The sequence below is a fragment of the Nuphar pumila genome, chromosome 14 (genome assembly GCF_984573655.1).
Source record: "Nuphar pumila chromosome 14, dmNupPumi1.hap1.1, whole genome shotgun sequence".
In the NCBI taxonomy this organism is placed as follows: Eukaryota; Viridiplantae; Streptophyta; class Magnoliopsida; order Nymphaeales; family Nymphaeaceae; genus Nuphar; species Nuphar pumila.
The window spans coordinates 90,340,898-90,357,711 of NC_143262.1; the positions used below are offsets into that span (position 1 = coordinate 90,340,898).

At 37.5% G+C, this 16,814-nt stretch overlaps 1 protein-coding gene across 4 annotated transcripts; it reads right to left on the minus strand.

Annotated features, from left to right (window-relative positions):
- Positions 1–648: 648 nt before the first annotated feature.
- LOC149817375 (uncharacterized) lies at positions 649–15,857 on the minus strand. 4 transcript variants are annotated; one of them, XR_016427605.1, is made up of 15 exons: positions 14,893–15,418; positions 14,046–14,102; positions 13,876–13,965; positions 13,020–13,085; positions 12,859–12,924; positions 10,900–10,985; positions 10,692–10,737; positions 9,571–9,625; positions 9,313–9,389; positions 8,321–8,683; positions 8,094–8,198; positions 7,082–7,324; positions 6,897–6,993; positions 1,466–1,630; positions 649–1,102 (listed from the first exon to the last, which is right to left on the minus strand). XR_016427605.1 is itself a non-coding variant. In XM_089987129.1 (15 exons), the coding sequence occupies exons 2-15, from the start codon at positions 14,070–14,072 to the stop codon at positions 1,007–1,009; spliced, it is 1,590 nt and encodes a 529-aa protein (XP_089843255.1). In that variant the 5' UTR covers positions 14,073–14,102; positions 15,537–15,857; the 3' UTR covers positions 649–1,006. The 4 variants fall into 4 exon arrangements, 3 of the variants coding, with proteins under 3 accessions (XP_089843255.1, XP_089843254.1, XP_089843253.1); XM_089987129.1 differs by lacking the exon at positions 14,893–15,418 and adding an exon at positions 15,537–15,857 and having other exon boundaries at positions 6,889–6,993; XM_089987128.1 differs by having other exon boundaries at positions 6,913–6,993.
- Positions 15,858–16,814: the final 957 nt, after the last annotated feature.

The following is a 16,814-nucleotide window of genomic DNA, read 5'->3' on the forward strand; positions in this document are numbered from 1 at the left end:
TAACGAGGGAAGTTGCAGGCCCACCCTGCCTACATGGGTCTCCTTGTATGGTCTTGGGTTCATAATCGATCAGACCCCACTATTTATAGAATCTTAAACTGATTTCTTAAGTGACTGAAGATCAAATGGCCACACAACAGGGAACGTATATCACAAAAAATAATTTCCTTTCAACCGTACATTATTTCAAGTAAATGATCAATGGCATATATTGCATAAACATAACCACCATCATAAAAACAGGCCAAGAACGGATGCTAAACCGTATAGTTAACATAATCTGCCAAGATAAACATGAACTTTGTTGAGTGGATGCATACAAACAAAAAGGAATCATGATTGGTTGAGACGAGATATGCTATCCTTTTTTTTTTTGGAAGTATGCTACTCTTTCCACTCCTATCAAGTTCAACAAGGCTTCATAGTTCGGTTCAGTAACTGTGGACAGGCTTTTACCTGACATACCATCTTGAGTCGATTCATCAAGTTACACACAAAGGTGCTTGTGAAGCACTCAAGAGTATCAACAGGAGACTCATTGCTCAGGAAATGCAGAAACAAATTGATGTTTTTTTTTTCAGAAGGAATATGATTCAATAACATTTGCATTTCAACAAATAATATAACAATTGCATCAAAACTCCAGAATGCCAAGAAGGAAAATGGATTTGCCATAAATAAACGTAGTTCTACAACATTAAGGGACACATGCGGTTATCTGAACAAAATCAGGAACACCATTAATTTGACCAATATGACCCTGCAGTACATCCAAATGTGCTTTGGCAGGATAAGAGGCTTTGCTTTCACATGATTATAAACTTTCAGCAATAACTTCAACACATGGGGCACCTGGCCGGACTGACCTTGGGCCCTGGGCATGAAATAATGGAGTAAGATAGTTGACCTGGTTTACCAAATGCCACCAAAGTCGCTTGTAATAGATCTCTGCGAGGTCACAACTTTGCACAACCCGACAATGGATACACAGGTCAACAGTTTCCATTTAATAAGGTCTGTATCTTGCTGTTGTTCTAGGAGCTCGACTTGGAGCATATTCATGGGACAGCTCTGTGCTCCCACTGCCTCCGTACTGTGCCAACTATCAAGAACAAGCAAATGATAACCGGAATCAATATGTGTCGGTGCAAAAGCACTTCATATGTTGCACAAACTAAATGGTACAGACATGAAACTGATAAAGGCATGCAGCAGCAAAAACATTTGCGGACAAATGACATGAGTAGCATGCAAAATCTTGCATTGATGTGTGTGTGTGTGTGCGTGCATGTGTGTTGGGGTAGGGGAGAGGAAAGAACGGAGCATTCAAACAGATATTCATTTTTGTTGACAGCTAAAAAATTTAAGATTGTCCACAAATGAAATGACCTTTTTTTGCAACCAAAGTGATGAACAGTGGAGAAATTATCTACAAAGTGGAAATTCTTGAAGTTCAGGAACTCACCATGAGATTGTAAGATTGTTGGTTTGTCAAAATTTTGTAATGACTGTCCCGAACTTGGGTTGTAGATGATCCATCTAAAGTACCACCAACCATTATAGATGATGAGGGGTCTAAATTACCTCCACTCTGTGCTTCATCAAGAGGAGCTGCACGATCCAACACAATCTGTGAGACAGGACACAGGCAACAAGTCAGTGTAAGATGAGCAGCATTGATAAAATTATGGAACAGATTCACAAGATGTTCAGAATAACCAACGAGAAACAATGCCAGAAAAACAGCCACAGAAATTCTTACAAAAAATAAATAACTAAATCTCCAGCAAAGTGACTAAATCATCAACAACAATTCTAAATCATGAATCAATTGCCCGCTTGACGCTTGATAAATTGTGACATCAGGTTGACAACAACAATCTAGATTTCAAAGATCTCATATCTGGTAGAAAGCATACATTTTTTCAAATGAATCCTTGCATATGGAAAGTGATGAATTTTGATCTCCAAAGTGTTTCACAAATGTCAACTCAAGTTAACCATTTCAATGTTCACTTTACATGACTGTTAAGAGGCAATCTGGTGCAATAACTAGGACAAGGAACTCTAATGGTAGCAAGGCACAAGAACCAGGCATCTGGAGTTGTGTGGCTCATGCTAGAAGATAGTGTCCAGTGCATGTGTGTGAGCTCAAGAGACATTTTTCAGGGCGTCCTTATTCTGGTCAGTCTGGTTGTGCTTCAGGAGATTCTGCTAATGTGGGACAGCAGGTCATATGTCAGTCTTGTGACAAAATAGGTCACACTGCTAAGACATGAAGGTTGATACAAGGAGAGAACCAGTCAATACCATCCCATGCCTACTTTTTGCACCTGTAGTGGTAGGTTACATGCTTGGTATCCTGACATCACACCAGAATTGAATGTCTTATCCTTTCATTTGGACTATCAGGGAAACCATTTCGTTAAAGTTGGTAAAAGCATAGGTTTGAAAATTTCTAACATTGGTCACTTTGTTTTTCATTTTGGAAATTCAAAGTTCTTAATCAATGATTGTTTGCATGTTCCTAACATGACTAAGAAATTACTCTTTGTACAAAGATTCACCTAAGACAACCAAGTAGTGCTCGAATTTCATCCAATGGATTGCATGAGTCAAGGATGCTAACACAAGGAAGGAGCTTCTTCAAGGGAATTTACTTTATTGATTCGTTTAGTAAATTTCAGCCTAAATCGGGCTTCATTGGAGAAAAGGCCAACTTTGATAGGTGGCATAATAGACTTGGTCATGCTAGTTTGAAAATTTCAGAAAATTGCTCAACGATTTGGTTTCCTTTAAATACTGGTGGTGGTTTTCATATTTGTTCTGCATGTAAAATAGATGGGTGTTAATAGTTTAAAAATATTATGTGGTTTGTGGATGCTTTTTCAAAATATACATGGTTTTTCTTAATGAGCAGTAAAGCAGAGGTTTTGAGTATCTTCTAAAAGTTTAAGGTTCTTGTTGAAAATTTGGTTGGAACAAAATTAAATACTTACACACTGATGATGGTGGTGAATTCAGAGCTCTTGGCTCATTTTTGAGTATTTCCAGTATTGGTCACCGTGTTACTTGTCCACACACGCAAAAACAAAATGGGGCCCTTGGGCAAAAACACCGTCATATTGTTAATACCAGGTTAACACTCATGGTTCATGCAGGTGTCACACAAAAATATTGGACTTATGCTTTCTCTGCAGCAGTTTATCCCATAAACAGGCTTCTTTCTCCTACTTTGGAGCATAAGAGCGCTCTTGAGCTGTCGTTTAAAAAGGAGTCAAATTATGCATTCCTAAAAAACCTTTGATTGTGCATGTTACCTCAATCCCAGACCTTATTGTAAAAATAAACTGGAGTCAAAACTACATTTGTTCATGGGTTATAGCAACAGTGATCATGGCTATTCGTGTTTGATCCTGCGTCCAACAAAGTTGTGGTGTCTAAAGATGTCACCTTTGATAAAAGTTCATTTTCCCTTGGTGTGAAAAATGAAAAACCTAATCAGGTCTCTTCCACACCTTTAATGCCTATATTTGTACCTTATTTCTCGTCAGTCCAACAGACAAGTGTTGATGAAACTATGTTAGACCCAAGCTCAAACACCCGGAAACGTCCTCACCACAACCACCTGTTAAAGAGTTGCCTCAAGAGTCTAGTTCTGACTCATCTGAGTATTAATCTCGTTGTTGACCTTAGATCACATCCTGAACCTCAAACGGTTTCCCAACCAACTCAAAGGACACACCACATAATAACTAGAGCACATGATGGCACAATAAAACCAAGAGTCTTCTCAACATCAAATTATGTGTTTCCCTTAGCTTATATAGCTGAGCTTACCCATGATTTAGAACCATCAAATTACAGTCAAGCTACCCGAGATCCCAATTGGCAAAAGGCTATGAATGAGGAATTTGATGCATTAAAGAGGAAATGCAAGTGGGTCTACAAGATCAAACGTAAGTCAGATGCAACCCTTGAAAGGTATAAAGCTCTTCTTGTTGCCAAGGGGTTTGATTAAGAGGAAGGTATTGTTTTCTTTGAAACTTTTAGCCCAGTTGTGAAGCCCACAATCATCCACATTGTTTTGTCCATTGCCTTGAGTGCAGGTTGGCATATTAGGCAACTTGATGTTAATAATGTTTTTTTTTTAATGGTACTATCAAAGAAAACGTGTTTATGGTTCAGTTTTGAAAACCCAAGATTTTTTGGGCATGTATGCAAGCTTAATAAGTCTTTTTATGGTCTCAGAGAGTTGAGTAATGCATTCATCAAACGGATCTGTCCTTATTTGTGTTAAATAAAGAAGGGTTACAACTTACAAGTCTATGTCTTGGTGTATGTTGACATTTTAGTTACTGGTAACTCAAATTCCTTTGTTTAGAGTTGAGATCAATTTGCACTGAAAGATCTGGGCTTGTTATATTTCTTCTTGGGAGTCAAAGCAACTTACACATCATAGTGACTCTTCTTGTCCCAATAGAAGTATATTATGGATCTACTTATGAGTTCCAGTATGATTGACGCCAAGCCAATTTCATCACCCATGGCAGCTTCAGTCAAACTTTCTGCGTCTAGTGGACCTGAATTTGACAACCCCTCTTTATACAAAAGGATACTAGGTGCTCTTCAATATGTTACCATGACTCGTCCTGACTTGCTTTTCTGTGTGAATCGAGTATGCCAATATATGTATCGTTCTACAATAGAACATTGGGCTGTTGTAAAGCGTATTTTAAGATATCTCAAGTTCACTATTTAGTATGGGTTATTTATGAGACCATCCAAATCCAGGCATATTTCGATCTATTGTGATGTTGATTGGGCAGGTTGCCCAAATGACAGAAAGTCTACTTCAGGCTTCGTTTTTCTTGTAGAGCCACTTCAAATTCTTCAAATTCAAGATGAGAATCTCATTGAAATAATCTCGTCTATTGGGCCAAATCTAATTTCTTGGAGCTTGAAAAAGCAACACGTGGTGTCTCGCTCCAGCACAGAAGCAGAATATAGAGCAGTTGCTAGTGCAACAGCTGAAGCTATATAGATTCAGTATCTTCATAAATTAGGAGTTGAGGTGCTCTCTCCGCCCACTATTTGGTGTCACAATTTTAGTGCAACGTATCTTATTGCTCATTCTACCTTCCACAACAGAAGCACATATAAATCAATGTGTGCTTTGTTCAGGAAAAGGTTGCAAAGAAAAGTCTTCAAGTGCAAAAGTTGTCTACTAGAGATCGAATAGCTGATATTCTTACCAAGAAGTTGTCAATCAATCAGTTTCATTATTTTCGATCCAAGATTCACGTCACCTATAGGACGTTACACTTGAGGGAGGCTGCTAAAGACCTTGGTGATGATTTGGCTAGTGGAACCCACCTTCAGACAATTGAGAAGAAATCTCTAGACAGTCCAGCTCTGCCAAAGGTTCCTAAAGAAAGTACTCCAGCATGTACTCTTGATATGAAGGAAAGACTTGGAGATCAGGAATATGAGGATGGAAAGTTTCTAGAAAAGCTGGTGCCTATTGAAAGTAGGATACCAAAATTGTGGCACTTTGCTATTTTGATAAGAGGACCCCTCCTCTCCAAAATGTGCAATGTGCTTGAGACTATAAATGGAAGCTCTTTCCCTCACATTGATTGATAAGAGAGAAAGAGAGTATTAACTGTGGATGTAGATCTTTTAGGATTGAACCACGTAAAGTCTTGTCTTCCTATGAGCGTTTGGTTATCGGTGTGTGTTAGACCAGGTCTGATATCTTCACACTCTAGAATATGAGCTGTGATTTGCTAGGAAAAATAGCACGAGACTCATAGCTTATGAAGTTGGGTAGCACAGATGAGCTGAAATCTTTAGTAGATGATCAAGTGACAATAAACTAAACCTTCGGTTACATAAAAGAGAAGCAGGACATATTACACGAAGAAATAATACATATATATATATATATATATATATATGTGATGACACAGAATCTCCATAGGCAACATGTTGGCTTTCAGATTTATACCTTTCCAATTATCAAGGCTCCTCATTTTATAAGATGTTAATGGTCAACAGATGGGTAACATGACAAGAAACATATAGGAGGGTCACAATTCTGTATTCAATGTAAATTCATCAAATATCTCTTCCTCCTCACCCCTCCAAAATATATAAATCCTAGATATGGGCAATCTAAACAAATTTGTCTATTGACACCATCAATGACTGATCCAAGGCATGATATAGTTGGGTCAGTCAGACATATGCTACCAATATTTCAAAAATATTGTAATACAGTCGAGATATAATGAAGATGGTTAAAAAGGGTTACAACAAAACTTTTTTTTTAAATCATGATATTATCACATTTTTATATTCTTTAAACGTGAAAAAAAATCATCTAGTTTTGTATTATTTCATATTTTTCGTTTTACAAAAATCCTGAACTTTTCCAAATATTTATAGAAAATCCTCTAATACCCCAATAAATTGCATTGTTGAGACATTCTCAGAGACTGAGTTGGGCACATCTTAAAACATAACTGAGCACTGCTTCTCCACATGGCACTTTCATACAGATTACAAGAACGCATGAAACTTGATACACAACTGACTGAGCTAACTCAGCTTAGAGCTAATCAGGGCAACTAGGACATGGATGACACTGTGTGACATGGTACCAAGGAGGGTTTGCAACTCCAGGTTTATGTAGCCTACTTGAACCGTGGCTATCTATCGTCCAATTACATGTAGGTTTCACGTGAAAAAGGACCCAAGTTGACTTCGGATCAGTATGAAAACCATGAATTGCAACAAAAACTAAAATACAATAGAACATATAATTTTTCATCATTATTTGTAAGTTAATATTCCATATTCTTGGTAAAAAAAAGGAACAATTACCTTCTGACCTAAAATCATATGCACCTTTTGAGAAGCATATTCAGCTGAAATTTCATCTGCAAAAGTAACAAACCCAAAACCCCTGTGTGATGTCTTCTTCCCATCCTGTGTAATAATAGCACATGATTAGCCGAAGTGAAAATAAAACACATAAAAAAAAGGCCAGCAGAGTTGCCACAATAGGAAAAGGTACCTTGGGAAGGTACACATCTAAAACAGGACCAAACTGACTAAAATGAATCCTCAGATCATTAGAAGTAGCCTCAATTGGAATACGGCCAATGAAAAGCTTTTTTCCCCATTTAGTGGAAGTAGAAGATAAAGGCACAGAACCATCATTGCCAGTTGCAGCTGCAGCAACTTCAGATGATAGCTCTTGCACCACCTGCCCACCACCAGGAAAACGATCTGAAGGTGAAGCAGAATCAACTGCAATCTGGACATCAGAGAATGCACATCATAATCAGCAAGAAATTCAAATTGAAATAAGGCAGTGATTGCAGTGGAACAAACTCTTCCACTGCTGTCAAACGAAAGAACAAACATTGCAAATCCCACAGGGGTCTCCCCCAAGCATGTTTATCAAAAAAAAATTACAACCGTTGCACTGGTATTGGAATTTGCAATTATGAGACCTTTAGCTTACCAAGAAAGTTTTTGGGCAGTATTCAATATGAAGAACAAGAGATGAACATGAGACATCCCAAAAGAATTATTCAGATACATTAACTATGCCAAACTAAATCTTAAATGAGAAACAGAACAGTTTTGAAGCTCCAACAACATTCTCAGTTGCAGTATAAATCATTTATATCTTCTTAAAAGACTAATCAAAATAAGAGTAGGCTTAGTAGATAGAACAACTTGAGGGGAGGGGTGTGGGTGTGTTGGCAGCGAGTAACACATATAAAGGTCATAGAGACATGGTTTGAAATCAATAAACTGCATTGCATGAAAGCGTACTGAAGGAGTTGGATACTGTAGACTCAGAAACAGAATTGCATGACTAGGCTGTATATGACTGGATGATTATGCATCCACATAGCAAGTGAATATCTTTTCAAGCCAAGTGTTCATTCGCTGCAGTTTTAGTTTCATTCAGTATATCCACTTCCATTGAATGAAATAAAAAATAGCACAAATTCCACTACTCTCTCTTCTCCCAGATATAACCATCATACTGAAATAAAAGATTGACAAAGTACCTCACGACCGTAAATAAAATGTCTAACCCGGGCAACACGTGCAGCTGTTGCTTCATCTGCAAACGTGACAAACCCAAATCCTCTGTGAGATATTTTCCTTGGATCCTGAATGCAACCAAAAACAAAATAAGATACTGTACTCACATTCATGCTATAACAAACACAAAGTACATAAAACAGAAAATGGTTGTAGCCCACAACCGAGTATAAGCATGGCAGCTTCATACCTTTGGAAGGTAGACATCTATAACCCAACCGAACTGACTAAAATAGGCTTGTAAATCTTCAGCAGTTGCTTCCACTGGAATACGACCAATAAACATTTTTTTCTCAACTCTCGGAGTGGCAAGAACAACCTGGCTATTATAACTTCCTGCTGAATTAACATCCCCCCCAATCAGCACTTGCCCTCCATCTGAAATGCCTTCTTGGGATATATAACCAGAAGGCAGGACATTGTTGGTTAGAGCCTCAACTCCAATAATTCGAGAAGCATTATCAACATAATCATAGGCAGTTGAAGGTGATATCACTAAGGACCGTGGCATCTTAAGATAGTGGCCCGACATCCTATGTCCTCTGGACTCCTCCTGAAAAATATCCATGATTAACTACATTAAATCACAAAACTTTTCAACTACCACAAGTGATCATATTAAAGAATGCGTGAAGCTTGAACCACAATTCCAATTCAACAGTGATATGCACAACAGAGCTTTTTTATTCCAAATTGAAGATTAGATCATCAAAATACATTGATTATTGTTTACATTCACACTTTAACATAAGCATAAAAAGGGTTTCCAAGCATTAAAGTCATACTAGCCCCAAGATGGGTTGGCATAGTGGGGTGGGGCCTTGGCCACTAGACGGGCAGTCAAGGTTCGAATCCCATAGGTGTCACCCCTCTAAGCAAGCTGACACCCAGCATAGGCCCCAGGGGCGGGGTCATAGCCTCGGAGTTTAACGTTGCTGGCATGACGACAGTAGGTATGGCAGGCTGAGCCAGCACGACCAGGTCTTCGTGACGGGTGTGGTTTCTTTGGGTTATAAATTGAAAGAAAAAACATTAAAGATATACTAGATACATTTTCCATCAGTATACAACATGGAGTGTCATGTACAAGTTACCTGCTAAGCCAATGTATACAGGAGATAGTATAACTGAAAATTGATCAAATTATCACAAGAATTCAAGTTGACCATCATCTGAACAAACCTTTGGAGTTGCTCTATCCACAGCAATTGTACAACCTCCCAGCTCATGAGACTCTGACATAAGTTGATCTACTGAATCTGCATTTTGACAATGCACAACATCAAGCGAGTGAGGATTTGGCAAGAACCACAGCAAAACAGGAGATTGTTTTAGGCTCCAGCTCTTCCATGTGCACAGAAGCACAAGAAAGATTACTTGACAAAAATCTGATCTAACATAAATTGCAGTTAAAGAAAAATGTAATATCCTCAATATTACCTTCATTCTCGTATGTCACAAATCCAATCCCTCTATGTTGCTTTGTTACAGGATCCTGGAATGCATTTGAAAGATTTTTTTAAGGAAACATGTAAACAAAGATTAAACTGGCACTCAGAACATGCAGTTAGACATTGTGAAGTTTGCTGATGGTGATAGCCATAATGATGATTTGTACACTTCATTGATGGCAATGGTGGATACAATGATGATCAGCATGATGGCAAAATTCTCGTGTCAAATGAAAGAATTTATTTTTCTTTTTAACCTTTTACAGTCATGACAAAGCATCAGTAGTAAAATGATTCATTGATATGACAATGCGGAAGAAGGTACATCAACACATTCTCTTACGGGTTCTAATTGTAGCATACTTGCAGGAAAAATCAATCAAACAAATTATGATAGAGCTTTTTGGGACAATTATGCTTTAGTTTCATAAACAATCAATTGTGAAGGTTGCTAAATGCATCTATGACAAAGTCAGGAACACCTTAGAAAATGATGAACAACACTTACTACATAATCAACTGCCATTACAATATATTCATATAGGAGTAAGTGTGTCTGGATGAGCAATATGCATTAATAGAACTAAGAAGGTAAAGTAAGCAATGAAGAACTGAACATAGACATTCTCCTAACAACTTAAATCACTTTGACTAAGTGAACTATATTATTTATAGAAGTGTATGTTTCGCTAAAACTGGATATTTTTCATTTTCACTTTCTTTTTCCTTCGCCTTGTGAAAATATACAATAAAACTGGATACTTTTCTTCTACACTTTCTTTTTCCTCCATGTTTTCACAAGGCAGAGATGGATATAGCCGTGGAGATTCTCAGCATTAGCATGTGATATTTTGTCATTTTCCATGAAATTTAGGAACACAAAATGTTATTGACTTACAAATATATGTTCAGCTTTGAAGGTTTATCACAGAATATTTAGGATTTTAATCCTTTCTTTTGTTCCAAATTAAGTCTAATGATCAGGTACCAATGTATCATGACCACCATTAAAAAAATTGGGTTTCTGAAACTTGTTTCAATCACAGTAGCCACTTTGCTGAGGTTTACAGGAGAAACAAACACAAAAGAAAAGAAAATGTTTGTTCTCACCTTTGGCATGTAGGCGTCGACTATTGCACCATATTTCAAAAAATAGCTGCAAGGACCATCCAAAATGCAGTCAAATTCCTGATAATAATATCAAATTTCAACGAATATACAAAATACAATATAAAGAAAAGAAGTTACTGCATGTTATTGTTCACAATAAGATATAAAAAGTTGATGTAGTATTTATGACCAAAAGTTGTCATAGAACCTGTGAAAAATGTCATCTGTCACGCTAGATGGTATTCTGGCAACAAAAATGCGAGCGCTTTTTCTGTATGGTGGCATCATCTCCTCCTATATAAGCAGACAAAGTCAACAAGTTTACAGCAATTCATGGTAGATAAGCATGTTCACCACCCTTCACATACCACTTCAGAAATCCAAATAAGAACAATATAAAGAAAGCAGATTAATGGATAACAGAGCATAGGACATGTAGATGAAAACAAATCCTAGGAAATTTGACATGTCATGGGTCAAAAGAAACAAGAACCAGATCAGTTCTTATAATGTGGCAAAGAACAAACATCCTTCAATTATCTTTATTAGTCCCCCATTCACACATGCCATTTATATTCAAGCACATTTAGATGCTAGGCAATCGAAATAGACCATAGTGGCACCCAGAAACATGAATTTAGGCTGCTGTTGTAATCAAGCATGTTCCACTAACAGGTACTCCCTTCACAGAGGCACTCCTGCAACATCACACGGCTACGGTTATTCTTTTGCCTTCACATCCAGAACCATTTCCCCTTATTTTGGGGAAAATGTGTCCTCCATACTCCTCTTCCCTCCTGCCTCCTCACCACTAAATATGAATGGAGAACACAAAACAAAGACATCAGGAATTCAATAAAAAAAAGGCAATTCCTTACACCTCTAACAAATTAAGTTATTTTATGAAAATTATAAAGATGGATAACCTTCTTATTGCCATCCTATCTAATTTGGACCAACTGGGACTCATATATATATATATATATATATATATATATATATATATATATATATATATATATATATATATATATATATATATATATATATATATATATATATATATATATATATATATATATATATATATTCCAGATTACTGCTAAATGCATTAAAAAAAGAACCTAGGAAAAGATCTAGATGAATGAATGACTGCTCTACCTGACAGTCAATATGGTAAATTGAACGAGCCACTCAGTCAACATATGATATCCATCAGTCGGAGGCCACAACTCCTTGCATCTTAGCCCTTACGAGGAAACTCCAATTGCACTGTTTAGCTTAACGTAGGATTTGATATTTGGGCTTCAATTGAATCGAGAAATAGGTTTGATTGTACATCTTTTTTATATATATAAGGGATCCTCTAGATAATTCAAATCGAAGTAATTTGATGTCCGACTCGGCCGAACTCTTGAATGTAAATTGAAAAGAGATGTAGCTCCAGTTCCTTCGGAAATGGTAAGATCTTTGGCGCAAAAAGATTATTTATTTTCAGAGAGCCTTCTTGCGGGACAGGTCCATTCAAGACAGCATCCAGCTAGCTCATGAATTGGTCCATAGTCTTTCTACTAGCAAGCGAGGAGCGGTCATGCTAAAATCAGACTTATCAAAAGCGCTGTATCAGCCTAGAATATATAGGTTTTTTTTTGTGCTTTCATTTATGAGGGCAACTTTCTCCTTTCACAGCCTCGTACAATCCTATACACACATAAATGACGAGGGTAGACAAGCTGCTTTTATCATCCTATGCCGCTCATGTTTATAGTTGTGAACTACAGCACATCAATTACCATATCAACATCATATCAATTCCAGTCAAGCTTGCAAAGCACAAGTGGGCAGCCTATACAAAATTATTCAGGAATATGGCGATGCATGGCCTTGCAATCACCAGACTGTCAAATCAACAAAATCAGCAAAACTGCCATGATTAGGTTTATCTTCCACAACCCCACACAACACACCCCTCCCCCCCCCCCCCCGCCCAAACCAATACACACAGAGAGATGCAAAATTGCACAAAAAGTGAACCTAATTCACAGTCACAAAATAAACTGCAGATGAATGTAGCCTATGGGAGAAATAACAAAATGCATGGTAACCCAAAAAGAATGAAGATACAAGTATTCAAGTGCAGAACAGTACAACTCAAGAAGACACTTGCCTTTGGAGTTGCCACCTTCACTTGAAGTGCCCTCCCATTGATAACATGCTCAGCTGCAATTGCTTTCTAAAGATATTGCATGACCACAAACAGGAAAATAATCATTGCAAACATTAGAGCATGTCAAGATTCTTTCATTACAATAAATTTGAATTCAATACCTTTGCATCTTCTGAAGACAAAAATGTGACGTAACCAAAACCACGTGAACGCTTTGTCATCCTATCCTGATGATCACAAGAAATAGTTGGTATTAGATCATATCTGGCATTAATAGCTAAAACCGTTATAATTAGTCATCAAGTCAACTTGTGATAATGCTTTCACAAGCCAAACAAACAAGCAAGATATCAAAAATATGAGGAAATCGACTTCCTGCTAAGATTAATGCTAGACATTTATATGCACAAATTATGCTAAATGGTATAAAAGCTAATATTTGAAAAAACAGTCAAGTTTGCAGCCTTTTTACAGCTTTCTATTTTCCACCAATTGTCTACTATATCAAAACAATCTACTATATTCTTTAGAAAAAACTTTTGAAATGTTTTAAACATAACTAGTATGAAAAACCGTGCCCAAACTTTTCTGAACAATGATAAGATAGAGGAATCTTAACCCAGGATTAAATTAAGGCAAACTATACTCTGAACCATAATCATTCACATGCACCACTGTCATTCATCTCCACCAAACACAACAAACAACATCCAGTGGAATCAAAGAAAAGGAATTTCCACGGATAATTTAGCAAAAAAACAAGTTTAAACAATATTGTTTCAAATGTTACATTGAACCCCACATCAAATTTTCAACATGTTTCATCAATCAGGCGGTAAACAATAGCATGTGCTTGAATCCACAAAAAAGCAATTGACAAATAATTGAAGGTAATGGTGCCCTTTTTGTTCCACAACCCATAGAAGCAGAAAATCAATTAAAATAAGGCACAACAAGTACAATGTTAAGTTAATTATTTCAAAACAAACAAAGCAGTAACAGTGCCTGAACAATTACTTTAATAATTGTTGCATCAACCAATTCACCAAATTGGCTCATGTGTTGCCTTAAACCTTCATCATCTACCTCCCAAGGAACACCTAAGACCTGAGAAGTTTTATACAAAACAGGATAAATATATTCCCATAAGTAAATGTATAAGGAGTAGGTTTCATAAATAAGCATACCACCAGCCTTGTGCTTCCTGTAGACATTGTTCTCCCACTCCACTCCTTACAAATGACCTTCAACACAACGAAGTAGGGGAAAATATGCTTAATCATTCATGAACTGGCTACATTCAGAAAAATACCACAAATGAAAGTGACCAACATAGTCTATATTACAGCTTCATAATACATTAATGGCTGGCATGATTCTTAGCAGTTCGCATAAATGCATCAGCCTTAATTTCATGTTTTTGCACAATTTCATTCGGTGGAGTTGTAAAACCTGCTCCCTTGGTAAGGGACATTACTAATCTCTTCGTTCAAGTCAAGCGAAAAAAGGAGAGAAAGAGAGACAGATCTTATATTAGCATAACAGCTATATCTTCAGTTGTTTAACATATCAAAATCCATATCTGAAAAGCAACAGCAGACACACCAATAGTATGTTACAAACCAATCATGCACGTGCACACATGCACACACAATACACAGTATCAGTCACACTCAAGAATGTTGGGGTAGATTAAGACATCCTCATGCTCTTATGCATAATGCATGCACATACACATAATTTTGCATATAAATAGAATCACATATGAATTCATCATTACAACACAAACCAAGAAATAAGTGTTTCATCTTATCGTATATGAATTCACCAACAGATGAGAAATTCACAAAACAACCATAATGCAGCAATATACTGTAACTAACACAAGTTCCATTCTTCTTCAATTCACCCAACAATTGTCAAAAACCGAGTCTGAAGCAAAGAACAGCCCAATGACAGTGACTAAAGGCTACGCCAGCTACACCAACATCCCTACTAAGAAAAAAACCAATCATAAAAATGAAATTCACCTACATTCACTACATAAGCCGCTGAATTTGACAACAAACTCCCCATAAATCGAGCTACTGCATTGTATTAAGGCAAAAACATCTCTTTTTGCGACTTCTACGCTAACTAAGCCCAAACAGAGTTCTCCATGAGACTGGCATCAACGTTGTCGAAAGGATCAGGACAAAGAATCCCCATTCCACTATTTCACCCCCAAACCAACATAACAAAACAACCGAAACGATCAAAGGAGCCCCACCCACCAACCCACACATCAAGGGGCAGCTCTCCTAAACCCTAATTTTGCGAGCAGCGGTGAAATCGCTGCTTCCGGAGTGACGGTTCGGATTGAATCGCCATTTAAAAAGGCAGAGCCATTTTCTCCAAATCAAATCAACTAAACCCTAACCCTCCCGGAATGAAACTAACCATCTGAAATCACCGAGGAAAAAAACGCAAAAAAATAACGTTTTTTGTTCCTCCTTCAGAGAATCCGAAAGGGGGATTAGAGGAAGACGACCGGCAAGATAACAAAAAGGCAAAAAAAAAAGAACGTTTTTTGTTTCCTCCTTCAGATAATCCAAAAGGAGGATTAGAAGAAGACGATCGGCAAGATAACGGCTGAAAAAAACGCAAATATAACAGTAAATAATCGGTGACGACGGTACCTATAGACTGAGGAGAGGAAGAAAAAGCGCTCTTCCGCAGCAGAGAGAGAGAGAGAGAGCTGCGCAATCGCACGAGGACGTAATTTATTGGGCCTCACTACGAATCAGGCACTGTCCGGATCCGTCTACCGTGTGCGATTTATTCCACGTTTACTCGGAGAAAACCACCTCAGGCGTAGAGACTTCTCAGCCTGCCGTACAGGAAACTCCAAATGCATACCCCTCAACCCCAAGGAGTCGCCAAGCTTAGATTTACGCAAGAAGGTGACGCTCATGAGATTTGAACTTAGACAGCGTGTGAAACGGTCTAAGCCCCATCCCACTGCAGCTTGAGTTTCTGAACTATGATTGTTCATCTCACTCACATGTGACAAAATAAAACCTTCCCGTAAGAGTAAATACGAGCTGAAATTTGAATTTTTGTGAGCCAAACTGAGCTCAGAGCTCATGACGAGCCCGATCTAGGCGAACCAAGGTCAAGTTGGCTCAAGTAATAGGTTGAACTTTAGACCCATTGAGCCGAGCTTGCGTTCACGATGAACCCAATCTTAATGAAATCAAGCTCGAACTGGTTCATTTAAAAGCTAAAACTAGTAGGATTTGATCTATAAGATTTATGCACTCTAAAATTAGTTGCTTGCAAGCCAAACACTAACCATTTGTTATATATATATATATATATATATATATATGTGTGTGTGTGTGAGAGAGAGAAATGATCATATTAGGCTTCATTTCTCGTTTTGTCTCATAGTTTTGAAGTACTTTATGATAGATCTAAACTGTTAGATGTGTTTAGCATGCTCGATTTAATAAGAATTGACTCTGAACCATATTTTTTCAACAAAAAAACAATATTTTATGAGCCAAAAAATAGGTTGTAGCGGAGCAAATGATTTCAAACCAGAAAACACTTGATTTTTTTTATGGTTGAATCTATTATTTTCTTTTCTTTGTTTCCTTTTTTCTAAAATGTAATAATGCAACGGTCTCATCAACGGACCCGTTCCAACTATATCAAGTACTAGACGACTCGTCTGAGCGCGAGCGTGTCTTAGCCTCCTAGTACCAGATCCATGAACAGAATAATTTCTCTCATGAATCTTAAGTTGACAACACGCATAAGCAATGATCTTCTTATGCTGCATAAGGACACATCATAATCCAGTGCCTGAGGCATTGGTATAAACCATGAAGCCTCCATTGTCAGACAGTAAAACCAAAACTAGGGCTGATGTGAGCTTCCTCTTAAGAGTTTTAAAGCTCTCCTCACACTTG

What these genes read in the sequence shown, in the direction of transcription:
- LOC149817375 (XM_089987127.1), bottom strand. Translation starts at nt 14,934, where the DNA reads ATGGGGAGTTTGTTGTCAAATTCAGCGGCTTATGTAGTGAAT. An exon ending in CAGGAAGCACAAGGCTGGTG is followed by an intron (nt 13,966 to 14,045) that starts GTATGCTTATTT and finishes AAAACTTCTCAG; the next exon opens with GTCTTAGGTGTTCCTTGGGA. An exon ending in TCGACGCCTACATGCCAAAG is followed by an intron (nt 9,626 to 10,691) that starts GTGAGAACAAAC and finishes AATGCATTCCAG; the next exon opens with GATCCTGTAACAAAGCAACA.